The 27,541-nt window shown below is 42.2% G+C and overlaps 1 protein-coding gene across 2 annotated transcripts in view; it reads left to right on the top strand.

Moving 5' to 3' along the window:
• The window catches only part of TMEM154 (transmembrane protein 154), a 57,829-nt gene that overhangs the window by 15,334 nt on the left and 14,954 nt on the right, over positions 1–27,541 (top strand). The window contains exons 1-6 of one of the 2 annotated variants that reach the window (XM_064383814.1): positions 2,999–3,026; positions 11,664–11,927; positions 12,014–12,052; positions 20,293–20,320; positions 21,596–21,681; positions 23,464–23,521. In XM_064383814.1, the coding sequence (XP_064239884.1) occupies positions 3,014–3,026; positions 11,664–11,927; positions 12,014–12,052; positions 20,293–20,320; positions 21,596–21,681; positions 23,464–23,521 (488 nt within the window). In that variant the 5' untranslated portion in view covers positions 2,999–3,013. Of the gene's footprint in view, positions 1–2,998; positions 3,027–11,663; positions 11,928–12,013; positions 12,053–20,292; positions 20,321–21,595; positions 21,682–23,463; positions 23,522–27,541 lie in introns of those variants that run through there. The other variant, XM_064383812.1, reaches the window with a different exon arrangement.

The following is a 27,541-nucleotide window of genomic DNA, read 5'->3' on the forward strand; positions in this document are numbered from 1 at the left end:
GCAATCCTCCTGCTTCAGCCTCCCCAGAAGCTGTACCCTCAGGTAGTTTGATGTAATGGGTTTGGGGTATGGTGTGGGCATCAGGCTTTTGAAAGGTGCCTCGGCGATTCTATGTGCAGACTAGGCTGAGAACCACTGGGAGGCTTCTCGGTTTGTTTTTCTCTCCTTCTAACACTAAATCAGGCTCTTCACTGTATACTGAGGTTCAGGAGAGAATGAAAAGGAGTCAGACTTTTGGGTTTGATTTCTTGATCATCCTGAAATTCATACATGTCAGTTACTCCACAAAGCAGGAAAGAGTTTGAAGGCTTGATATCTGACATGTTTTCTTTCATTTCACCATCTGAACTGTAAAATTGTTTAAATAATTTGTGCATGGAGTTCACATAATTGACATATGAAAGAATATGGGGCATCTGATTGTGGTCCAACACACTTCATAACATCCTGAGGTTAGTAGCACTCTCTTGTCATTGTTTTATTTCACATTAAGTATTATCAGTGTGACAGTCTTTCTGTCAATTTATAATACTTTCTTCTTCTACCTTTAAAAGTTATAGCTTGGTTTCATTTTTTTTTTTTTTTTACATATCTTCGTGTTTATTAAAATTTTTTTAAAAAATTTTACTTTAAGTTCCAGGATATATGTGCAGAGTGTGCAGGTTTGCTACATAGGTATACGTGTGCCGTGGTGGTTTGCTGCACTTATCAACCTGTCATATAGGTTTTAAGCTCCACATGCAGTAGGTATTTGTCCTAATGCTCTCCCTCCCCTTGCACCCCACCCCCCGACAGGCCCCAGTGTGTATTGTTCCTCTCTTTGTGTGCATGTGTTCTCATTGTCCAACTCCCACTTATGAGTGAGAACATGCAGTGTTTGGTTTTCTGTTCCTGGGTTAGTTTGCTAAGTTGATGGCTTCCAGCTTCATCCGTGTCCCTGCATGGGGCATGATCTCATTCTTTTTTATGATTGCATAGTATTCCATGGTGTATATGTACCACATTTTTTTATCCATTCTGTCATTGGTGGGCATTTGTGTTGGTTCCATGTCTTTGCTATTGTAAATAGTGCTGCAATAAACATAAGTGTTGGTTGCACATTTGTTTCACTTTCAGAAAAAGAGAAGTTAGCTAGTTTGCTTCCCTGAGAAGCTGAGTCGTTTCCGTTTAGTGATGATGCCCTGGGCAGGGGTAAAGGGAACACTGTGCTGCACCACTGTTAGGGCTGCCAGGCCTCACCTCAAACGTTTCTCCCCATTTACAAGGATTTCTCCATACATCCTCACCAGATGTGTGAAAGATGAGTCCCAGATGTGTCTGCAAGAATATTGTCAATAAGCGTTTGTAAGTGACTCTGTACACCATGCAGTTTATTATCTAGTGATCTTAAGATTTTGGGATTAACAATAAACTGAAGTATTGCAGCTTAGTTTCATCATTCACATGACTGACCACTTCCATTATCTCTTTTTTGTTTTCTTTTGTTTTTTTGAGACGGAGTTTTGCTCTTGTTGCACAGGCTGGAGTGCAATGGCATGATCTCAGCTCACCACAACCTCCACCTCCCAGGTTCAAGCAATTCTCCTGCCTTATGAGTAGCTGAGATTACAGGCTTGTGCCACCACACCCGGCTAGTTTTAGTAAAGTATTTTTTAGTAAAGACGGGGTTTCTCCATGTTGGTCAGGCTGGTCTCAAACTCCTGACCTCTGATGATTTGTCCACCTCGATCTCCCAAAGTGCTGGGATTACAAGCGTGAGCCACCACACCTGGCCCATTATCTCTCTAAAATGCTACATTATCTGAGCAGAGAGAAAGAGAAATGGTGAAACGGAGGGAGACTTCCTGGGAGAGTTTGTATTGGAGGTCACTTGAGATAACTGTGACTTGGCCACCTAACAGGGAGGGCTTCTGCCAGATCTGCAGCTTCTGAGGCCACCAGCCTCAGCCCTTGCACCCAGGAATCTGGCAGGTGAGCCACGCAAGACAGACCTTCACACACCTTTCCGCTTCTAACTTGTCTTCCTTATTTCTTCTCCTCTTCTATTCTTTTGCTTGTTAATGCCTCTCTCTTTGCCCTCTCACCTTATGTCCTATCTCTGTCTTCTGCAGCTTTGCTAGTTTTACCTCTAGCCCCACGTCTTTTACCCTGAAATATGCCGGAATTTAGATAAGGAAGTGAAGCAGCAGTAACATGAGGAAGTTATACCAGGCAGATTAACCTTCTGTGGAACGGCAGAGAAACAAAGTACAGAGACGGGGAAAGAGAACAGGTGATGGATAAAGAAAATAACAAAGACACAAATACCTGGCCTGTGTGTGGTACTTTATGGCTCCTAAAGCATTTTCACAGTTATTATTTCATTTACTTTCTTTCTTTTTTTTTTGAGACTAAGTCTCGCTCTGTCACGCAGACTGGATTGCAGTGACGCGATCTTGGCTCACTGCAACCTCCACCTCCAGGGTTCAAGTGATTCTCCTGCCTCAGCCTCCCAGGTAGCTGGGACTACAGGTGTGTACCACCACGCCCGGCTAATTTTTGTACTTTTAGTAGAGACAGGGTTTCACCATGTTAGCCAGAATCATCTTGATCTCCTGACCTCACAATCCATCGGCCTTGGCCTCCCAAAGTGCTGGGATTACAGGTGTGAGCCACTATGCCTGGCCCTATTTAATCTACTTTCATACAAACACTATGGGCTAGACAGAGCAGAAGGCCTACATGTTTGGCTTTTAGGAAATGCAGGATTAGAGGGGGAAGGAATTCTTCCCAGGCAGTGTGGCTGCAGAGAGTAGCAGCCAGTCTCAAGCCTAGCTCTTCTGAATTCAAATCTGGTCTTCCTTCCACGATGCCATGTTTATGTCCTTGGAGTTCTGGAATGCAGCACGGGAAGTACCCCTGTATGTTCTGCAGGGTTCATGTCCAGACATTTCCTGAAAGAGAGTTCTGCCTTCCTCCACAGTGGCCGGACTCCCAAGGCTGTAAAAGGTCACTTTTATCCAAGAAGCCCAGGATGCCTCCCACAGGTAATCTCCGTGGACGATTATGGGCCTTAGTAAGTGTTTCTTTAAAAAGACTGTAGCCCCACAAGGGGTGTGTGAGACTCTACAGTGGGTTAAGGGGGCCCCATGTCCACTGGATTAAGAGTGGCTGTTAGCCCATAGGCCATGGGAGGGACACCTGTCATGCTTTGGGAGAAAATCCCTCGAGCTGCCCTCAGGATGTATACTTTTGTGACCCTTGGCGCCTCCTCTGGTTTCCACCTTTTTTTGTACACTTTTGATTTTCTTAACTCTCACCCTTGTCACCTTGGCAACCCACTCCGGGCTGCCCACCTGATTCCATGGCCCATCCTGGTTTGCCAGCTCTCCTTTTGACGACATTTGATTCCTCCTTGCACAAACTCTTCGAGCCAATCCCCAGTGTTTTCACCTTTCCTCCCTTCGACATCCCCGAATCCCTGCACACCCAGTTCTTCCCTCAGCTTCTGCCAATTCTCATTGTATGAAAACTGGAGGGTTGTCTTGGGGAATTTTTTTTTTTGAGATGGAGTCTCACTCTGTTGTCCACGCTGGAGTACAGTGGCACAATCTCGGCTCACTGCAACCTCTGCCTCCTGGATTCAAGCGATTCTTCTGCCTCAGCCTCCTGAGTAGCTGGGACTACAGGTGCACACCACCACATTCAGCTAATTTTTATATTTTTAGTAAAGACAAGGTTTCACCATGTTTGTCAGGCTGGTCTTGAACTCCTGATCTTATGATCTGCCCACCTCGGCCTCCCAAAGTGCTGGGATTACAGGTGTGAGCCACTGCGCCCAGCTGGAGAATTTTTAAGATCAGATTGCCTAAGATGCTGTCCCCTCTTACCCTGCACCTAACACCCTCTCATGCTCTCCTCATTTTTGGATACACTGTAGAATGTGCTTGCCTGTGTACAAACTGAAGGATGAACAGAATCTAAATCTCTATCAATGGGAACAGATTATAATGCATTCAAATAATGGGGAAAAAGGCTCTCTGTAGTGGAATCATCTTCAAGATAAAATCTTAAAGAAACAAACAAACAAAAAAAACAAGATAAAAATCTTAAGTGAAAAAAGCAAGGAGCAGAAAGCATATAAATTGTGCTACCATTTGTGTTAAAAAAGGAAACAGGAAACAATACTTATATTTGTATATGCATAGAGTTTCTCTCAAAGAAACAGAAACCGTGATTCCTTCTGGGGAAGGAAACCGAGTAACCGGGGGAAGGAGAGGGTGGTAGTGAAACTTCCTTTCTGAGCCTTCACCCTGTGTAGATCGCATATTCAAACCCTTTACTTAAAAACAAGGCAGACACTTTGGAATCAACAGAGACGTGGAAATAGATGGGACCTTGGGGATCACTCCTTAGTTGTACTGATCGGAGCATCATGTCATTAAGGGAAAAGTAATTTGTCCAAATTCTACAAGTACAAAGTGGCAGAGCTATGACCAGACCCTCATCTGTTATTTGTCACCTACGCTTCAGGAAATGCACCTTCAAAACCCTCCATATCAGTAGAAATTAACAATATAAATGACAGGATTGCACCCCAGGGCAAGACATTCTAGATTCAGTTTCTTCATCTGTAAAATGTGGACAATAAAGTTGTGAAGATGGAATTAGATAGCACATGTTTATCCTAGTACTTAGCGCATACTAAGCATTCAATCAATGCCAGTTACTGTTATTTATTATTTTGAAGCTTTCATTGAGTTGAGGAGAGAGAGAGAGGGAGAGAGAAACAATCCTTTGATTCTCATTTATTTAAATAGCCAGTAAAGTTCTGAGAGAGCAAATGATGCTTAATGCAGAAAACATACGTAAGGGTATGTGTGAGGGGGATACTGCGGAGATAACTTGCAGCCTCTTTAACTCCACCATTCCACCAAGGGCCACCCATGAACAGCATTATCTCATGCTGAAAAGTAAATATGCACAGCCCAGGACCATCTCGTATGCTTCCTTCTGTTTCTCTTTTATTCCTTATTGTCGAGATGCTCCCATTATTCTTGTTAGCTTGTTTTTTTGTTTTTTTTTTCCCTATTTTCTCTTCACCCAGGGCCACAGATCAAATGGTGACTAAGAGTGCAAAGTGTTCTGGGGACTTCATTGACCTTCCTCAGAGAGGCGCTGAAAAGACCCTGTGCTTCTGGGCAGCTTCTGGGCAGCGCATCTGAGTTGAGGAGCCTTAGCAAGAGCCCCAGTAAAGCCGAGGTTTCTGGACACCCTTCCTCTCTCCCGCCTTGTGCCAGAAAGCCATGTCCTAGTGTAGATGATGTGGAGGAACGGGAGCAGGAGATTCCCTCTCGCTCACCACTTTATGGCCAGACTCTATGATTTGCAGACATTACATTCCCCCCCGAGGGAGGGAAAACATAGTGTGGGGTTATAAGCTGTGGTCTGCCATCGGCCCCCTTGGTTTCAAGTCTTCACCCCTCCATGTGAGCTCTGTGATCTTGAGCAAGTGGTATAACCCCTTTACCCTAGTGTCTATCTGAAAAAATGGTGAGGACAAAATGAGATAATGGACAAAAGACAGAGCACAGAGAGTTCTTGGTAAATTCTCAAAAAAAGATGCTGAAATAGTAGGGGGGCTACAGTATTCATAGAAGTAACCAAAAGAAGTAAAATGAGGGAGGGCCCGTCTGGATACCAAGGAAGGTTCACTGACGTTTAGGGAGAAGGATTATTACCACCAGCTGCACCAGCCACCAATTTATAATTTATAGATTTATAATTTAAATCTATATTAAATTATATAGATTTAATAATATTTGCTTTATATATCTGGGTGCTCCCAGTGTTGGGTGCATATATGTTTAGAATTACTATATTCTCTTACTGAATGTATCTCTTTATTATTATATAATGACCTTTTTGTCTTTTTCTTCTGTTTTTGACTTGAAGTCTGTTTATTTGATATCAGTATAGCTACTCATGCTTGCTTTTGGTTTCTGTTTGTATGGAATATCTCTTCCCATTTCTTTACTTTCAGTCTATGTGTATCTTTAGAGGTGAAATGAGTTTTTTGTAGGCAGCATATAGTTGTGTTGTGTCTGTGTGTTTTTTAAATCCATTCATCCAGTCTGTATCTTTTAAGTGGATGGTTTAATCCATTGACAGTTAAGGTTATTATTTATGTATGAGGGCTTCTTCCTCTCATTTTATTAATTGATTTCCGGTTGTTTTGTCTATCCGTTGTTCCTTTCTCTCTTATTTGCCATTATTATTGTTTTGTGGTTTTCTGTAGTGGTAACATTTAAATCTCTTCTGTGTGTTTGTGTTTGCTCTACCAGTGGGTTTTGTACTTTCATGTGTTTCATGATGATAGATATTGTTCTTAGGCTTCTCAGTGGACTCCGTTAAACATTTCTTTTAGGGCCAGTCTAGTCGTAATGAATTCCCTCAGCTTTTGCATGTCTGGGAAAGACTTTGTTTTTCCTTTGTTTTTGAAGGATAACTTTGCTGGGTATATAGTCCTTGGCTGACAGGGCTTTTGTTGTTTTGTTTTGTTTTCTTTCAGCCCTTTGAATATATCATCCCATTCTCTCCTGGCCTGTAAGATTTCTGCTGAGAAAGTAACTGTTAGTCTGAAAGGGGTTCCTTTATAGGTGACTAGATGCTTTTCTCTTGCTTATTTTAGATTCTTTTTTGTCTTTGATGTTTGACAGTTTGACTATAATGTGCTGTGGAGAAGTCCTTTGTTGAATTGTATCTATTTGGATAATTCTGAGCTTCTTGTATCTGGATGTCTAAATGTCTTGCTAGACTTGGGAAGTTTTCATCTATTCTATCATTAAATAGAATAATTTTCTTTTTTTTCTTTTTCTTTTTTTTTTAAGGCAGGATCTGGCTCTGTTGCTGAGGCTGAAGTGTAGTGGCATGATCTCAGCTCACTGCAACCTCTGCCTCCAGGGCTTAGACAATCCTCCTGCCTCAGCCTCCTGAGTAGCTGGGATTACAGGAGCATGACACCATGCCCAGCTAATTTTTGTATTTTTAGTAGAGATGGGGTTTTGCCATGTTGCCCAGGCTGGTCTTGAACTAATGAGCTCAAGCAATCTGCCTGCCTCGACCTCCCAAAGTGCTGGGATTACATGAGCCACTGCACCTGGCCTTGTTTCATTAAATAGGTTTTCTAACACTGATTTTCTCTTTGCCTTCTGCTTTATGGTATCCCATATGTCACATAGGCTTTGCTCATTCTTTTTTCTTTATTTTTATCTGACCAGGTTATTTCCAAAGACCTGTCTTAAAATTCTGAGATTTTTTTCCTTCTGCTTGAGCTAGTCTATTGTTGAAGCTTTCAAATGTATTTGATTTGATTTGATTAATTCTTCAGGTCCAGATTTTGTTTGGTTCTTTTTTATTATCTCTATCTCTTTGGTGAATTTCTCTCATTCATATCCTGAATTGTTTTCTAATTTTGGGTATTGTTTTTCTGTATCCTCTCATATCTCATTGAACTTCTTTAGAATAAACAATTTGAATTCTTTTTCTGGAATTTCATAAATATATTTTTGATTGAAATCTGCTGCTGGAGAATTATTATGTTCCTTTGCAGGCATCATATTTTTCTGCTTTTCCATGTTTCTTGTGTCCCTATGTTGATATCTGTATATCAGGTATAACAGTTGCTTCTTTCAATTTTTTGGTTTTAGTTTCATAGGGAAGAACTTTTTCCTCCCCTATGAAAGCAAGGTGTATGTATGATGTTGGTTATGTAGGGTGCTTTGGCTTTGATTCTGGGTATGTACATTAATGTAGTCTCCATATGATTTCTTCTGCTGGAACCAGTGTCAGTAGTATCTGTGGCTTCCCCAGCAGCTTAGGATGCGGTTGTTAGTGGAGGCTGTGGTGAAGTTTTGCTGGGGACTGGGATACCAGGTGGGCCAGTCTTCAGGCCCCAGTGGTGATGGATGTGGGCTGGGCATATCTGTCCTTGGTACCAAGGCAGCATACACTGGCACTGGTGTTAATGTGTCCAGGCAGGCCAGTTCTTGGGCCTCCAGTTGCCTTGCTTAGGTGCTAGGAATGGTAGTGGCTAACCAGGTAGGTAGGCAGATTCTTAGGCCCCTAAGCAGCAGATACAGCATGGATATTGGCACTGTCAGTGGCAGGACCACACTGGGTCCCAAGCAGCCTGTGCTGGTGTTGGTAGTGGTTGCAATGGACTGTGCAGGCCAGTCCCCAGGCCTGTAAGTGGTACATGAGGGTGGATGCCAACTATGATAGTAGCAGCAGAGTGGGTAGGCCCAACCTCAGGCCCCTGGGAGGAATACTGTGGTGCCATTGGTGATGGACTGGGCTGAGCAATCACCAGGCCCCAAATGACACGCTCAAGTACTGGACTGGGAGAGAGCTGGCCTGTGCAGACCTGTTCTTCAACTCTCTAGTGGTGCATGCAATATTTGGCTGTGATAGGCCGGGGTGAAGCAATCCCCAGGCTACTGATAGAAAGCTCAGGTGGAGGCGGGAGTGACTACACTGCTGCCTGCTACTGCAGAGGATGGGATTGCTTTTGGTGGGAGCAACCAAAGGCAGCCAGCTGGAGCAGGGACATGTTTTGCTCATGCTTTGGCCCTAGCAGCAGCAGTTTATAGCAGCAATAGCTGCGGACAGTGGAGTTTGTCCTTGAGACACATAAACATGTGTGAGCACCTCTCTGCTGGCTGGGGGTCGGGGAGGGGTGCTGTCAGTGGCTCCAACCTTGGCCCTGGCAGCAGCAGCCAGCGGCGGTTCTGGCTGCACACAGGGTGTGTCAAAGGGGCTCCAGAGACATGGAGATGCAGGGGCTGTTGGGCCCTAGGACAAGATACAGTCTAGGGGGTGCTGAGCCCTCAAAGTAGCACTGTGCTGTAGCCATAGGGCTCAGGGGTGTATGGGACTCAGCACAAGTCCCTCTCTGGAGCAGTGCCATTGCGCAGTCTACAGACAGCCCTCGATGTTAGTCTCAGGGCCTGTGAGGGTTGGGGGGCTCTCCCATGAATAGGCTGCAGGAGTCTGCAGTGGAAATATGGACCCTTTCCCCACATTGGGGAGCCTCTCCAGGCTCCCAGTCAGTCTCAGCCAAAAAGGGTGCCTCATTTCCCTCTCCTTCCTCGCTGTAAGTGTTTTCTGTCACTACTCTGTTGAATTCCAGTGTTCTCTCTTAAATGAACAATTCCTAATGTAGCTTATCTACTCACCATTTTTGTTCCTTTTTTTGTGGAAGAGATGAGTGCCAGATGCATCTACTCAGCGTCTTAAAGCCCCTCCTCTCTTCAAAAATTGGTAGTTTTTTTCAATCCTGCCGTTGGCATGTATGTGTAAGAAACACCAGTGACTTTACTCTGCAGTTTGTAATTGATTCTGATGGCTTGGGGTGGTATTTACTAAAGGAATTATCAAATGAATTCCTTGCTGTGGGAGACTGAAGTATTTATTTATGTAATCAACACAATTAGATTCTTACTGTCTTAGCTCAGATGCCATAGCAAAATAATACAAACTGCGAGGCTTAAACACCAGACATTGATTTCTCACAGTTCTGGAGGCTGGGAAGTTCAAGATCAAGGTGCTGAAAGACTCAGTATTTGGTGAGAACTCTCTTCCTGGCCTGCAGTCACTACCTTCTTTCCGTATCAACACATGGCAAGGAGACAGAACTCTGGTTTCTTTATCTTCTCATAGGAGCGATAATCCCATCATAGGGGTCCCACTCTCATGATCTCGTCTAAACCTAAGGACCTCGCAAAGCCCTCACCTCTTAGCCCTAATCCATCACATTGAGGATTAGGGCTTCAGTATATGAATTTGAGGGCAATCAAACATTCGATTCATAGCAGTGACCAAACATTTTTATTGTTTCACCCCAAATCAGAGGACTCTGTTGTCATGGGATTACGGCAATATTGTCATGGGATTATAAAGATAGATGAACTATTGAATTGGCTCTGCGATGTCCAGTTCGATCATTCTATGCAGTGATTGCCTAACTTATACTGCGGAGTGTGGTTTAAAGCAGCTGAGTTCCCTATTTGCATAGCTCCTTTCACCTTACTTTCTTGTAAATTATCTCATTTGCTAAGTTTTCTGTAGCATAAACTTACAAGGTATTTTCCTCACTTGGCCCTTCTGAAAGGTAGGCAACATTATATGATATTAGGACAAAGACCTTCAGCTCACCTTACCATGACTACTACTTAGACAGGTAAGGAAAGGTTTTTCAAACAGTCATCAAGTCAGTAGTCCTTTCCCATCCTGATGGTTTTTCTTTTCTTTTCTTTTCTTTTTTTTTGGTCAGAGTTTTGCTCTCGTTGCCCAGGCCGATGTGCAATGGTGCGATCTTGGCTCACTGCAACCTATGCTTCCTGGGTTCAAGCGATTCTCTTGCCTCAGCCTCCCAAGTAGCTAGAATTACAGGTGTGCACTACCATGCCTGGCTAATTTTTGTATTTTTAGTAAAGACAGGGTTTCACCATGTTGGTAAGGCTGGTCTCAAACTCCTGACCTCGGGTGATCTGCCCTCCTCAGCCTCCTAAAGTATTGGGATTACAGAGTGAGCCACTACATCCAGCCAGGATGGTTTTTCAATATACTCTGAGGTTCAAATAGAATAGAGTTGCTTACAGTTTGACCTTAGAGAAAGCTCTACAGATGTACGTGATAAGTTTAAATATTGGTGTCATTTCCGTAGTCCCTAAGAGAACTGCCCCTTGAGAATTTTACTTTACTGATGAGATATGCATCATATTTTTATTTAGAGTCCAGGAAGATTTCTGTCAGATAATTTCAGAAGCAGATTCAGCTCTATGCAGAATGTGAGACCTTATACTGTAATCTGAGCAATCAATTCATTTTCAAAGATTTATTTTCCATTAATAGGTAAACTTTTATTTAAATTACAGGACATAGACAGGGCGCAGTGGCTCACACCTGTAATCCCAGCACTTTGGAAGGCTGAGACAGGTGAATCACTTGAGGCCAGGAGTTCGAGGCCAGCCTGGACAACATGGTGAAACCCTGCCTCTACTAAAAATACAAAGATTAGCTTTATATGGTGGCACACACCTGTAATCCCAGCTACTCTGAAGGCTGAGGCATGAGAATTGCTTGAACCTGGGAGGTGGAGGTTGCAGTGAGCTGAGATGGTGCCACTGCACTCCAGCCTGGGCAATGGAGCAAGACTCCATCTCAAAAAAAAGAAAAAAATTAGGACACAGACTGCATTTCTTTACATCTAAAAGTCCTGTATGGCATGTACTTAATTTTTAGTAAATGTGAATTCAAATGTATTCAGACATTTTATTAAAATATTATCATACCCTATAGGAGATGTCCTGGAATATCACATGACTTAGCTTGGAAAATCACCCTTAATGTGAGGAAGCTTCCAAATGCCCTTTGCTTAGGTGTGTCTAAAATGTCTGGTCAATGCAAAACTGCCTACCTTTGTGCAAGGTTTTTCTCTGAGCTCTGATTTCACGTTCAATATACTCCAGCTTGAACTTCATTTATGTTAAATCAATGCTCTGTGTCACACTTGTGGATCAAGTTTATTACAGATGTAGCTAGGAATAATTTAAAAATTATTGACCCTGTAACATACTAACTTTGTCTCCATGGTAATCTCAATTTTGTATCTGTTCCCATAGGTAATTATGAGGAATTAGAACTCTCAGGAGATACAACTGAGGCATCAGAAATACCAAATGAAGAGACTGGTCTACATTTCGTCACATTTGCTGTGACCACCACAGAAACATTAACTGCAAATATAAATTCTACCGACATTGCCCCAAATGAAAATCAGTTAGAGTTTATACTAATGGTGTTGATCCCATTGATTTTATTGGTCTTCTTACTTTTATCCGTGGTATTCTTTGCAACATGCTATAAAAGAAAAAGAACTAAACAAGGTAAGTATTTGGTGTATTTGCATTTTCAAAAAATTGCTTCACGTGTTAGCAATCAATAAAACAAAATATTCTTTGCTTTTGTACAGAACCTTCTAGCCAAGGGTCTCAGAGTGCTTTACAGACATGTGAGTATTATCCTAAAACCTGCTTACAGTTGGGGGTGGGATTGGAGAAGGAGCTGAGATGTTTTAAAATTAAGCAACAAGAACTATATACAACAGTAAGCGATAAGGCCGGGCGTGGTGGCTCACGCCTGTAATCCAAGCCCTTTGGAGGCCAAGGCGGGCTGATCACCTGAGGTCGGGAGTTCAAGACCAGCCTGACCAACATGGTGAAAACCCATCTTAAAACAAAACAAAACAAACAAACAAACAAAAAACAGTTAAGTGATAAGCAATATATTTTAATGAAACTTTCCAGAAGTGAATACATGCATATTCCTTTCCTTAACTAAAAAATTTTCAGCCTAAATTGAATTTTAAAATACAGGCACACCCTGTTTTGTTGTACTTTGCTTTATTGCACTTTACAGGTATTGCTTTTTTTTCTCTTTAAAAAATTGAAGTTTTTTGGTAACCCTTGCATTGAACCAGTCTGTCGGTACCATTTTTTTTCAACAGCAGGTGTTTACTTTGTGTCTCTGCATTACATTTTGATAATTCCCACAATATTTCAAATGTTTTCAGTATTACTATGCCTCTTATGGTGATCTGTGATCAGTGATCTTTGATGTTACTGTTGTAATTGTTTTGGGGTCCCGGAAACCATGCTCATGGAAGACAGTGAACTTAATTGATAAACATGGTGTGTGTTCTGACTGCTTCACCAACAGGCCATTCCCCCATCTCTCTCCTTGTCTTCAGGACTCTCTATTTCTTGATGCAGAACAATATTGAAATTAGGCCAATTCATAACCCTACAATGGCATCTAAGTGTTCAAGTGAAAGGAAGAGTCACATATCTCTTACTTTAAGTGAAAAGCTAGAAATGATCAAGCCTTGTGAGGAAGACAAGTGGAAAGCTGAGACAGGTTGAAAACTAGGCCTCTTGTGCCAAACATTTAACCAAGCTGTAAATACAAAGAAAAAGTTCTTGCAGGAAACTAAAAGCAAAGCTGTATTATTGTTGATATAGAGAAAGTTTTAGTGGTCTGGGTAGAAGATCAGATCAGTCACAGCATTCCTTTAAGCCTAAGCCTAATCCAGAGCAAGGCCCTCATTCTCTAATTCTACGAAGGCTGAGAGAGGTGAGGAAGCTGCAAAGGAAAAATTGGAAGCTAGCAGCGGGTGGTTCATGAGGTTTAAGGGACAAAGCCATTTCTATAACATAAAAGTACAAGATGAAGCAGCAAGCACTGATGTAGAGCTGCAGCAAGTTGTCCAGAAGACCTAGTTCTAATCATTGATGAAGGTGGCTACATTCAACCATAGATTTTTGATGTAGATGAAACAGCCCTCTAGTAAAAGAAGATGCCATCTGGCTGCGCATGGTGACTGACGCCTGTAATTCCAGCACTATGGGAGGCTGAAGTGGATCATTTGAGGTCAGGAGTTTGAGACCAGTCTGGCCAACATTGTGAAACCCTGTCTGTACTTTAAAAAAAAAGTGCCATCTAAGACTTTAAAAGCTTGAGAGGGGAAGTCACTGCCTGGCTTCAAAGTTTCAAAAGATATGCCGACTCCCTTGTTAGAAGCTAATGCAGTTGGTGACTTTAAGTTAAAACCAATTCTTATTTACCATTCTGAAAATCTGACACACCTTAAGAATTATGCTAAATCTACTCTGCCTGTGCTCTTTAATGAAGCAACCAAGCCTGGATGTCAGCACATTTGTTTATAGCATAGTTTACTGAATATTTTAAGCCCACTATTAAGACCTACTGCTCAAAATACAAGATTCCACTAAAAATATTACTGCTCATTGACAATGCACCTGGTCATTCAAGAGCCCTGGTGGAGATGTACAAGAAGACTAATATTGTTTTCATGCCTGCTAATACAACATCCATTCTGCAGCCCATGGATTAAGAAGTCATTTTGAATGTCAAGTCTTACTGTTTAAGACTTACATGTTGTAAGGCCGTAGCTGCCATAGATGGTGAGTCCTCTGATAAATCTAGGAAGAAATCTTCTGGGAAGAATTCACCACTCTAGATGCCATTAGGAACATTTCCACTTCATAGGAGGAAGTCAAAATATCAGCATCAACAGGATTTTGGAAGAAGTTGATTCCAACCCCCATGGATGACTTTGAGGGGTTCAAGTCTTGAGTGGAGAGGTCACTGCAGATGTGATAGAAATAGCAAGAGAACTAGAATAAGAAGTGAAGCCTGAAGATGTCATGGAATTGCTGCAATCTAATGATAAAACATTAAGTTGCTGAGAAATTGCTTCTTCTGAATGAACAAAGAAAATGTTTTTTGAGATGTCTTCTACTCCTGGTGAAGATGCCATGAACACTGTTGAAATGAAAACAGAGGATTTAGAATATTCCATAAACTTAGTTGATACATTTGTGAGAATCATCTCCAATTGTAAAGTATTTTATTTTGGGTAAAATGCTATCAAACAGCATCACATGCTACAGAGAAATCTTTGTGAAAGAGAGTCAATCAATGTGAAAAATTTCATTGTGATCTTACTATAAGACACTGCCACAGCCTTCCCAACCATCAGCAACCACCACCCTGATTAGTCAGCAGCTATGAACATCAAGTCAAGACCTGCCACCAGAAAAATAATTAGAACTCTCTGAAGGCTCAGACAATCATTAGCATTTTTAGCAGTAAAGTATTTTAAATTAAGGTATGTACATTGTCTCTGTAGGCACAATGTCATTGTACACTTAATAGACTACATTATAGGAAAAATACAACATTTTTATGTATTTGGGAACCAAAGAATTAATATGACTTGCTTTATTGCAATACTCACTTTGTTGCAGTGGTCGGGACCTGAACCTGCATATTTCTGGGAGATGCTTTTCTATTGCTGCCATCTTTGTTCCTAATCCAGATGAGAGTCCTGTGTAATTTTGGCCAATAAGCCAGTATAACATTACCCATCACTGTGGAAAGGGAAAGGCTGATCAAGGAGTGGGTCAGATTAGGGTTAGGGATGGGAAAGCTAGAAGGCGTGGGGTGATCACCACTGGAAGAGCATTCTTCCATCTATACTTCTGTCACAGATTTTATTTTCTCCCCCACCCCATATCCTGATTTGATCTTGAAAAGTCCTGGAGGAAGCATTGTCCTTGTTCCCATTGAAGCTATGCTAACTTTTATAATCAAATTCTCCAACCATCTAAAGATTGCTAACATCAATCTGAAAGCCAATTAGATAGAAAATTCCCTCAGTCGGAGACCCACTTTGAGAGTATTCAGTTCTGATTCAAGAAGCATCAGGTGCAAAGATTCAGGGTAGTTCTAGATCCAAAGCAGACTTGGATACTTTTGACTTGTGCTAGTAAAACTCGCTCTGATTAGATTTTTAAGTTGAAGCCTTTCTAGTCTTTCCAAAAAGTTACTCAAAGGATAGGAACTTCTCTAATATGACACATAGTCATACATGTATACAAAACTCACTTTACGTCCCTCACACCCACTACAGGGCACCTCTGGCTTTGGGGCCATGGCCTTGTCCCACATGCCTCTCTCACTGTCCCTGTGCTAGAGGAACCTTTCATAGCCAGCAGATGAGGCCAATTCGAGCTGGGGAAGAAGCCCCGAAGAATATTTCCTTTCATGGCAGAGGTTGATATAATAGATTTCAAGGAAGTAGGAAATACACGTTTCTCCACTGCTTGAAATTTCAGGATTTCCCAATAACATGGTCATATGGAGGCTTCTTTCTAAGCTTAAAAAAAAAAAAAAAAAAATCAGAGCTTTTTGAATTTTTTTAAATTCGGGGAAAGTCATCATTTCCTTCCCCAAACATGGCCCCACTGCTGGTTTTGCCTAATGGAGTCAAGGGGTGGGGGATGTTGGAGGTATCCACTCACATGGTGAGTCTCTTAGGCTCCAAGTCCAGAAGTTGATTTTTCATTGAATTTCTCTGTGAAAGTCTCATGGTTCAAAAGCCATTTACAAGCGAGAGTCAGCCTCAACCTCGGACATGGCCCATGTATCCTCCACTGTAACCACACTTGAAGTATTTGCTGTTCCCAGAACATGGCTTGACTTTCAGGATACCTCCATGCCTGGTTGATACTATTTCTTCTGTCTGGAATTTCCTTCTTGTCTGCTTGGCAAACTGCCACCCATTTTCCAGGGCCTAGGTCTGTTTTTGTTTTATTTAAGAGACAGGGCCTCGCTCTGTCACCCAGGCTAGAATGCAGTGGCACAATCATAGCTCACTGCAATCTCAATCTCCTGGGCTCAAGCAATCCTCCCACCTGAGCCTCCAGAGTAGCTGGTACTACAGGCCTGTGCCACCATGCCTGGGTAGTTTTTTTATATTTAAAAAAAAAAATGTTTTGTAGAGATGGAGTCTTGCTATATTTCTCAGGCAAGTTTCAAACTCCTGGGTTCATGTGATCCCCCCACCTCAGCCTCCCAAACCACTGGGATTATGGATGTGAGCCACTGCACTCCCCTGCTAGGGCCTAGTTTTTAAGAAGACTTGAATAATCCCTCCCTAGGTAAAATAAATTACAATCTCTTCTGTGGGATCTCAGAAAACTTTGTTCACAGCATTTACATTTGTTGTAAGTTGGTGACTTGTCTGCCTCCCTCCCTCCTTCCCTCCCTCCTCCCTCCGTCCTCCCTTCCCTTCCCTTCCCTTCCCTTCCCTTCCCTTCCCTTCCCTTCCCTTCCCTTCCCTCCCCTCCCCTCCCCTCCCCTCCCCTTTCTTTCCTTTCCTTTCCTTTCCTTTCTTTTCTTTTCTCTTCTTTCTTCTTTTCCTTATTTTCTTTCTGGTTTATGCTGTTGTTAAAGCCCAAGAGAACCAAGAGCTTGTCTTATTGGTCTTGTGTGACAATGTGGCATTCAGGTTGAGAGTCCAGACTCACCACACACACTGCTTGGTTGGCTTGTACTTGCTGACACTGTGACTCTCTGATTCAGTTTCCTCATTTGTAAAATTGGCAAATTCAATACCTACCTCATACAGTTGTGAGAATTAAATGGTTTGTATAGGCAAATCTCTTAGAAAAAAAATCAGTACCTGGTATAAGTGCTAAGTGCTAGCTTGTTATCTCCCTTTACCTAACTCAATGCCTACCCCAACACACACTAGCTGCTTGTACATGTTTGTTGAATAAATGAGTTCATTAAAGAATGTCAGGATGTTTTTTAAAGAACATCTACTCTCAGGGGTAAAGTCAATGTGTACAATATCCTTACTATGAATTGGCACATTGTTTTTACCTTAAATATGCCTCACTTTAGAAAACACAACAGAGAAAAAGAATTTCAAAACAATTGGCCTATCACAGAAGTTTTTGATAGAGAGTTTTATTTGCATTTTTTTTCTCTAACCAGCCAATGCTTTAATACAGACATGATCACTAGCTGCTTAAAGATGGATATCTTTTAAGAAAAACCGAATGCTAAAAGTTAATAAAAGCAGAATATTTACATGAACAAAATTTGATTTTTTTTAAGGTAAAATATAATTATCATGGAAGGTCAGACCAGCATTTTGCTTGGAAAGCTCCAAAAGAAATACTTTATGGGAGGGCATGGATACCTGTACACGTGACGTCCCCTGGGAAAGTTAGAAGCAGACATACTGGTTCTTTCCCCACATTGATAGACCTGGTCTGTTATACTACACCAGGAAATAAGTCTTTAAATGTGACAGCTGGAGAGGATTTGGCCAAAACTTTTAGAACATTTCATCCAATTGGAAATTATTTTCCTTTGGGCTTGTCCATTTCACGTCCGGGGAGAGGGAAACATTATGTAGTGATGTGATGCTGTGCTATCATTCTTCCTAGCCCTCCAGGCATTAAATTTGCAGTGTCTTGATGTGCGAGGTCTCTCTGAAAGAGCTGCAAGGAAAACAGCTGGCCATAAACCACCACTTTAAACAGGCTTGGCTACATGATGCCTGGCTTGCTCGGTAAATCTTGCGGAAAGGGACTCTTTCTCTTGCTCAATGCTCAGCATGGAAACAAGATAAGGGAGCCAGAGGCTCCTGTAGCTCCTGCCCTCCCCTAGCCTCCACCAGACAATCCCACTATTGAATGCACAGGGGAGAGGATCTGAGAGGAGGGTACTGTCAGGCTAAGTGAGGGTAATGTAGGAACTGAAGGAGGAGGACAAAATGGGCCGGAGGAGATGAAATGGAAGGATTGTTGGACGGAAAATGGAAGAGGACGTTTGAGATGGGGCTGTGTAAGAGCTGCATTTGCCTCCTGGTTGCAAAGGGAGTAGGTGGCTATTCATAAATAGATACAGGCCAGGTGAAGTGGAGCGGGCAGGGGCTGATTGCTGAGGACAAGTAATTGGTCTCCCTCCTGGTTTAATGCTCTGCTCTTTGTGTGCTCTCCCAGATGTTTTTCTGTTGCCATGGTGGCCGGAGCAGGGGTAATAGCCATGGGGCAGCAAAGATGAGGCCACCGAAGGCTTTTTGCTCTGTTTTAATACTGATTACAGGAGCTTCACATTTGGTGCATCTGGACTACTTCTGTAATGGCTTTTAAAACTTTTCCATCATCTGCATGCAGGCTAGCTTTTGCTCACCCTGAAGCCTGTGGGGAACCCGGATTGTAAAGATAAATCCATACCCACAATGGTGGGGCCATGCAGCCACTTGCTCTCTGGGAAATTCGGTGGGGGGTTATTCAGCAGGGAAAAATGGAGAGGGAAGAGGAGGGAGTGACAGAACGGGAGGATCTTTCTGGATCACCTGTAGGGATGTTCAATTGTGTAGAAGCTTTATTTATAGTAAAATTCCTTAAGTCAGGCATCTGCAGGAAGCTTTCCATCCTACTGGAGGGTAGGAGGACGTAGCCTACAGCTCCTGGAAGGCAGCAGTGATGGCATGAAACTTACATCTGTGCCCAGCTTTCCTGGATTAGCAATGCCATTCAAGCTTGCCAACCCACAGGAAATTACACCAGCTCACTGCTGCCAGGAACTCAGTTCCAGGTGTCTGCTGGTTGCGTTCCCTCACTGAGGACCTGTGTTTCTCCAGGACAGACAAAAAGAGGCCTCTGATTGCCAAGGATCAGAAACCTCTGACTATTTGGTGGACTTGTACAAAGTGGTTTGCTTTTCAAAAGTTTTCACATCATAAAAGGTGCAGCAGGCCTATACTATCCACTCAACATCATTGCCTCATTTCTCTGTATGTGTTGGTTCTCCTGCCAAATGAAACAGGGCTTCAGCTGGGACATCAGGCTCTAGTTCTCACCACTTGTTCATTCAGAGTCTGATGTGCATTAGAGCCATTTTGTAAACAGTTACCTGACTCTCACCTCAACCAACAGCAATTAAAAGCAAGCTTGTTGGAAGTTTCACTACGCTAAGTCCAAAAGACTGGACGTGTATTGAACCTTACTGCTGAACAACTGAGGTTAACACCTAATTATTTATTCCACTGATACTGACTGGGCATTTACCAGGTACTGTGCTAGCTGGCTCAGAGCTGGGGGGATACCACGATGAATAAGACAGACACTATCCCTGCCACTTTGGACTTATGGTCTAGTGAGAGAGACAGACAGAAAAAAAAAAATCAAACAGATGAATTGACCAATGAGAAATTGTGGTCAGTACTATGAAGGATGCAAGCAAGATGCTGAGCTGGGGAGCAACAGGAAAGATGGACCCTGCTTTCTATAGAGGAGGTGGGGAAGGCCTCACTGAGGAAAGAGTATTTAAGCTGGGACTCTGAGGATGTGAGGGATCCAGCCATGGATGCAAAGAGCAGGCGTAAAAGGAAAATTCCAAGGGGAGCCCCTGATGGAAGAGCCCACATCCTCCACCAGGACTAAAGCACAGTGCTGCAGTGATCAGCATGGGTGTCACAGGAGATGAAGCAGCAACCTTTAGATCTGGGACATTTTACTGAAGGGGGCAGAGGAGCAAGCTCTCTTGTTTCACCCTCCCTTGCCTTCCCTTACCACTGTTTTCCTCTTCCCATGGATGTAAAAATAAAGACAGATGAACATCTGATCTGAAGTGAGCGTTCTCAGCAGACCATCCACATCTAAAAGAAAGCAGATTTCACACGGATTAGGACCTCGTTTCAATGTGGCAATCTGCACTTGTTTGACTCTAAGTTAACGATCGCTCCTTTAAAAATGTTACTTAGTGTCATTTCGCTCTCTTTGTAAAGGAGGCATCAGCTGTGGTTGAAATTAAAAGTTGTTACAGAAGAACAAAGCTAACATGACCTTTATGTTCATTTCTTTTTAGATGAACTGGGAAGTGAAAACCTGAAAGTGTAAGTTTTCCCTGCTGCTTCTGATCCAACTGGGGTGTGAACAGCAACAGGGCGAGGAGGAGATTGGTGGGCAGCTGGCTTTTCAGTTGTTTTTGTTCTGACACTTTGTGGGCTCTCCTGCTTCCCAGGCGGGGCAGGAGATCACTGGCAGGGAAGGGGGGATGTGCCGGCATCCCCAAACCCTACCCAGCGTGTGAGTGTGATCTGGGCAAGGACAGCATGACATCTGCTTTATTTCGATGTCCTAGGTTCAGAAAAAAATCCTGACTGCTACCGATTTCAAGTGCACAGTAAATAGTCTATCCCTGGCTGTATTTCAAGGATGTCGGTTCATTTATTCTGATGAGGTATTTTATCACCAGGAAAGATACTGAAGCCGGTATTGAGCAGGAGAGCCCTGGTAGAAGCATTAGTTTGCACAGCAAGAACCCCCGGGGATGGGATAGAGAGGAGAAAGAAGGGAAGAGTGGGATAGAGAGGAGAAAGAAGAGAAAGAAGGAGGAGCAGGAGGAAGGGAGAGGAGGGCGGGAAGGAGGGGTGGGAGAGAAAAAAACAAGCCTCCACCCAGAAGCGTGTTCTAGGGTGATACCATACCCTCCCCATCTTCCAAGCAGCCTCCTGGTTTAGAAACTTTGCCGCTTCCTCTGCGCAGTGTACCGCCTACACAGCTTTCAGAGCTGGTGGTCCCTCCTTACCCAACCCCATCTCCATTAACCAGGGACTCTGTTCCCTGACTGTGTACTTTGAGCTTCTGCAAGTGAGGGCAGTGAATTTCTTAAAGCAATGGGCTCCATTTCTCCAAGAGAGAAAAGCCTGGGAATTGAAGGGACAGGTGATAACTGCAGCCTGTTGACAGTGGCCTCTTGACCTGGGGCACTGATCAAAAAACCCTAAGGAAGAGGAAGTGAAATTAAGCAAGGTTAAAATGCTAAATGTGGCAACTCCCCGGAAGGGCCTCACCCTGGGAGGCTTGCAGATTTGACTTTGCACCTTGAGGGGAGCAGTCAGTCTCCTGGGTTCCCTTTTTAGTCCGCTTGCTGGGCCTGTGGGCACCCCACTTTTGGACCAGTGATGGATGTATGTTTGTTTTCGTGGTAGCCTTTCTTCCTATTAAAGTTTGATTGTCTGGAAAAGGGCAAGCCCCCAGGCTTCCTTAGAGCATAGGGCACTAAATCGACTTCATTGTCATCAGGTTCAACATTCTAGTCTCTTTCCAAATGAAATTGGGCACATTTCACATTTCTTTCCAGCAAGCCTTTTGCTCTCTATTTCTAGCCCTATTTTTGAGGAAGATACACCCTCTGTTATGGAAATTGAAATGGAAGAGCTTGATAAATGGATGAACAGCATGAATAGAAATGGTATGTGGTAACCTAAAGTTGTTTCTTCTTTCCTCTCTAGTAACAGAAAGCTGCAGTAGCTTTATAAATATCTCAATAAATCCTGGAGTGAGACAGAGCCCAATCCCACATTGAATCTGGTGCATGCAGATAATAAACTTGGTCTGACAATATTTGAATATTCAGCTTAATTGTTGCCATTTGTTTTTATTTCTGTACAAGTTGTTGAAATGGTCTTTTTGAAGCAGAAAATGGTCTTTTATTCAAGAAAGAAAATTTCTGAAACCAAATTATCCGGAAAAAGTTAGCATCTGGCATTACCTTATACATTACAGAATTTAGAGATCTATAATTTTGAACTGACTCTGGATATAAAACTTTATCAAACATAGTATCCATTGATCTGTGCGGTATGACATAATACATACTCACTAAATGTGGCTATTTAAATTTAAATTAATTTAAACTAAATAAAATTTAAAATTAGGCTTAAGTAGCCACACACTGAGGCTTTAGTAGCCAATGGCTACTAAATGAACGGTGTGAATCTGCAACATTTCTATCACTTTAGAATGCTCTGTTGGACCTTGCTTATATAGATGGTGATCTACGTACCCCATATAAAAATTTCCAATTGATATCTGGCAGTAATGGAAGTGTATGTTCCTTATTTATTAGTAAATCAATAATGGGACTTTAAAATGATGGCAGCTGTTTTTTCTTTTTTTAAATTTCTTTTACAAATTAATAAATTATTTTTACTACTTATATTAAATTAATAAACCCAAGCATTATCATATAATTTGCATTTTTTAACCATTTATCTTTTAAAAATACCCTAGGGTCTGTCAAATTCAACGCTGTACAGTAGAATTCTAAAATTCAGAGACTGGTTATAAGAATTATTACTACCAGAGGCTTATCAAGATATGATTTCAAAAAAGAACCACTCAGATAACTTGTACAATTTCTAACAGTTTTTCGTATTGAGGAAAGAATGACTCTGTAAAGTCATTCTGTTTGAAGATGGGGCAGGTCATTGAGATCAGGAATCTCATTTTGTTGTTTTCAGTTGCTAAAAGTAATATGCATCCAGAGTAGAACTTGACAAATGCAAAAAAAAAAAAAGTAGAAGAAAAAAATTCACCACATAAAGGCAATCTCTTCTTACTATGTTGTTGTATTAGGTTTTGTGCTAGAGATTTTGTGTAATATAAAATCATGATCCCGTCATACTCACTAAAACCAGAAAACTGGGAAAGGCATTTCTATTTGACAACTAGAGCTGAGTTATTTTGACACATAGGTGATAGACTCAAATAACTTTTTTGCCCTTAAAAGTAATGAGTGGTATAATAGAAAAGAACTCATGACCGTACGAAGATTGGTTGTTTTCCCACGTTACCCAATTCTTTTATACTATGCAATCTGATGGAAATCATTCTGCAGACACATTAGAACCTCAGGCGAAGTCATCTTATTCCAGTGCCTATCCTGAGGCACGCAGATTCTAGCTTTTGGAGCACTGGGCTGCCACAAGGACAGAATAACCAAGCAGTGATGAAGTGTGTCCTTTCCGGGGGCAGAAACACGTTGAAATTTTGTATCTGTGTTATTAGTCCTTTCTCCATTTCAAGGGCTTGGCCATCATTAATCTTTTTGCCACTATCACTCCTTGGTGAGGGCATTTTTGCACATGTAACCACACAGGTCAGAGAACTACGGTATTTAGCTGTATCAGGTTTGCGGTTAGAAAATAGAATTTCAGTAACTAACAGTGAGTTTGCTTTTATTTTGTCCTAGCTGACTATGAATGCTTACCTACCTTGAAGGAAGAAAAGGAATCAAATCACAACCCAAGGTACTTCTCATTTCTACCACAGATTGTATGTATCTGGCAGGAAGGGGATCGGGAACCACGGTGGAACACTTTTTGCTTGCCTTCTCCATTCCTATAAATTGTATGCGACCATTTACATGGGTGTGTATGTGCATAGTGTGGAGAGGAGGTAGTGTGAGTTGCAGAAAATAGAAGGCTATGAAGTAAATATCCTAGGGCTCTTTATCTTTAGAAATAAATCAGTTTTGACATTTTCTTGCCCTTCTAAAGAGACACTGTTGCCTTGGCCTCTGTTTTAGTCATACAACTTTCCAATTGTGACAAACCGTAGGTTTGTTTACCTTGGATAAATAGATGTTTAGTAAGAAAAACAGATGGAGGCGACAGTCTTAAAGTGGGTAACTATAAACTAGAGTGAGAAAATAAATGGGAATTTAAAAAATGTTCCATTTTTACCGCTAGGTGGCTCCGCTTGATAGAAAATTTTAGTGCATTGGGGTTTGGGTATAGTTTAGTACTCCACAATCTCATTTAAATTATATTTTCTTTTGTGAGGATAGAAATGACCATGTTTGGGGTGTTTTGATTAAAGAATTGTTTTGTCAGGACATGGGACATGTTCTCAGGAAAAAGAATTGATGATTCAGCAGGTTGGGGACTTGCTCTGCAGAGCTCAGCTGTTATCTTGGAGGTACCAAGCTGTTGGCAGCAATCACTCATGGATACCCAGAGAGAAGAGAACTTGAACCTGTGCCTGAGATATCACACTTCTGTTGGAATAAATGGAATAAACCTGCAGGCAGGATAAATACTCTTCCCCCCATTGTTCACCAGAGGTCTGGTGCCAGTCATCTTAAATGCTTCCAGACTGCAATCATCCATCATTGGACAATCCCTGAAGCCTGAGCATTGCAAGGGAATACTGATTATTAGGCAGGGGTTGGGGCAGTCAGATGTTTGTCTTTGGACCCTTTTCCTACATCTCCTCCCTAAACCTTACCTAACAATTCACCATCCTAAATGTCTCCTCACATCACACCACCACAGCCTTCCTCAGACAAACCTCAGCTCTGACGCCAAAGTCTATACCTATTGTAGATTTAGGTCAATATCACTGCCTTAGGTATTTCCATGTTAAGATTCTTTGCCAGTTCAGAAAGGATTCTATCCTATTTAAAAGAGATTCCAGGCCATGCTTGGTGGCGCTTGCCTATAGTCCTAGCTACTTGAGAGGCTTAGGTGAGAGGATTGCTTGAACCCAGGAGTTCAGGCTCGCAGTGAGCTATGATTGTACCACTGCATTTCAGCCTGGGCAATGAGTGAGAGCAAGACTCTGTCTCTAAAAACGAGAGAGAGAGAGAGATTGAGTCTAGATATTAACAAGCAGGTGGAAGAAAATAAAATATCAGGGGGAATATTACAAAGGAATATTTTCCTCATGTTTTGACCTTACCTGGAAGTATGTAACTATATATGTCTGGTATAGGGCTGAGATCACCACTAAAACTCCATAAATATCTTATTCTATCACTGATGAGCACCCTCAGTGGTTCTTACATACCTACCTTTTGCTCTTTGAAATTGTTGGCAACATGGAAGAAGCTTAACATTACAGAATTGTATGGCAGTGAAAGCTTCTTAAAAATTAGATTGTTGGGCCAGGCTTGGTGGCTCATGCCTACAATCTCAAGGCATGTGGATCACGAGGTCAGGAGTTCAAGACCAGCTTGGCCAAGATGGTGAAACCCTGTCTCTACTAAAAATACAAAAATTACCCAGGCCTGGTGGCGGGTGCCTGTAATCTCAGCTACTTGGGAGGCTGAGGCAGATAATTGCTTGAACCTGGGAGGCGGAGGTTGCAGTGAGCTGAGATTGTACCACTGCACTCCAGCCTGGGAGACAGAGTGAGACTCTGGATCAAAAAGGAAAAAACAGATTTTTGGCCAGGCACAGTGGCTCACATCTGTAACTCCATCACTTTGGGAAGCCGAGGCAAGTGTATCACCTGAGGTCAGGAGTTTGAGACCAGCCTGGCCAACATGGTGAAACTGAAAATACAAAGTTTACTCTACTAAAAATACAAAAATTAGCCAGACATGGTGTCAGGTGCCTCTAATCCCAGCTACTTGGAAGGCTGGGGCAGGAGAATTGTTTGAACCTGGGAGGTAGGAGGTGGGGGTGGCAGTGAGCCGAGATTGCACCAACGCACTCTAGCCTGGGCAACAAAAGCGAAACTCCATCTTAAAAAAAAAAAAAAAAGATACTTGAAATAATGAGAAAATGAGCTAGAGCTTTTACATAACTGCTTTATATTAAATTATTGTTTTAAAAGGAAATGTCTACATTCCTCTGTGGGTCCAGAGCTGTCTGGCATTGACAGGATGACTGCCAGGCCTTCACTTTACGCCCTCTCAGTGATGCCAGCACCAGCATTCGAGAATCAAGAATGGCAAATCCCAGATCTTTGTGCCACTGGGCATTTTCTGATTACTTCAAAGGTTATTACAATATTGCAAAGTTAATTTTTTATTCACTAAAAAATCTGAGAAAAGTACAATGCATTTAGACCAAAGCTCAGCATAAAGTAAGTTCTCAACAAGCACTGGTTATGACTATTACAATTATTAGGAAGTTAAACTGATGTACGGAAACTCACTGCCTTTTGGGCTAAGAAGCCTGTATCCTAAGACCCAGACGCATCCATTTTGGTGGATGAAGCATTATTTTCGTCCCAGTGTTCCCTAGTGGTTTCTTTCTGGACCTACCAATCCTGGGAAACCAGGAATTTGATCTACTATGAGACTCAGTTCTCCTTCATGGCTGGCATAGACCAATTAATGTTGGTGATTTCAGAATAGTCCACTTATCACTCTGGAGTTTTTTGGTGTTTTGTTTTGAGACAGAGTCTTGTTCTGTTGTCTAGGCTGGAGTGCAGTGGTATGATCATGGCTCACTACAGCCTCAACCTTCTGGGCCTAAGCGATTCTCCCAACTTAGCCTCCCGAGTAGTTGGGACCACAGGTTTGTCCACTGTGACTGGCTAATTTTCTTTTACTTTGTTGTGGACACAGAGTCTCCTTATGTTGTCCAGGCTGCTTTCAAAGTTTTGGGCTCAAGCAAGCCTCCTGCCTTAGCCTCTCAAAGTGTTGGGATTGCAGGAGTGAGCCACTGCACCTGGCCCAGTCGAGAGTTTTTAAAAGGATATTAGCACCTTAGAGTTTGGATGAGCTTTCTTTTCTGTCATGATCTTATATACATTTCTTTTTCCTATCTTAATGTTTTAATTACATTGGTAATCCATAAAATGTTTATTTTGAGTATCTACCCTGGGACAAAAATAAGATTTCTTTTTTCTCTAAAAGCTTGTGAATTGTTAGAGATACAGGTGGAAAGTGCATTCGTGGATCATTGGACTTAGAAGACTCATTTTCAGACCTAATTTGAATGCTTGTTTGTTCTTTAGATGAAAACAAGTCACTTTAGCTCTCTGAGTTTTAATTTGGCTTGAAAAATGGAAATAAGAACATCTGTCCTTCTAGTTTCACAGGATGATATAAGAGAATGAAACCACTAGCTAGGTTTTATTTTTGTTTTTATTTTTATTTTTGAGATGGAGTTTCACTCTTGTCACCCATGCTGGAGTGCAATGGTGAGATCTTAGCTCACTGCAACCTCTGCCTCCTGGATTCAAGCAGTTCTCCTGCCTCAGCCTCCGAAGTAGCTGGCATTACTGGCGCCCACCACCAAGCCCGGCTAATTTTGTATTTTTAATAGAGAGAGGGTTTCACCACATTGGTCAGGTTGGTCTCGAACTCCTGACCTCAGGTGATTCACCCACCTCAGCTTCCCAAAGTTTTGGGATTCCAGGCGTGAGACACTGTGCCCAGCAGTAGCTAAGTTTTAAAGCACCATGCAAGTGAAACTAATTATTTTTATGCAGTAGCAACAGTTCTTCCCCCTCCCACACTGGCATCTTAAAAGATTATTTTTAGGGCAGTTTTAGGTTCACAGCAAAATTGAGCAGAAGCTAGAGTTCCCATA

Source organism: Aotus nancymaae, unplaced genomic scaffold, assembly GCF_030222135.1.
Source record: "Aotus nancymaae isolate 86718 unplaced genomic scaffold, 86718_ANA_hifiasm-v0.15.2.pri h1tg000033l, whole genome shotgun sequence".
In the NCBI taxonomy this organism is placed as follows: Eukaryota; Metazoa; Chordata; class Mammalia; order Primates; family Aotidae; genus Aotus; species Aotus nancymaae.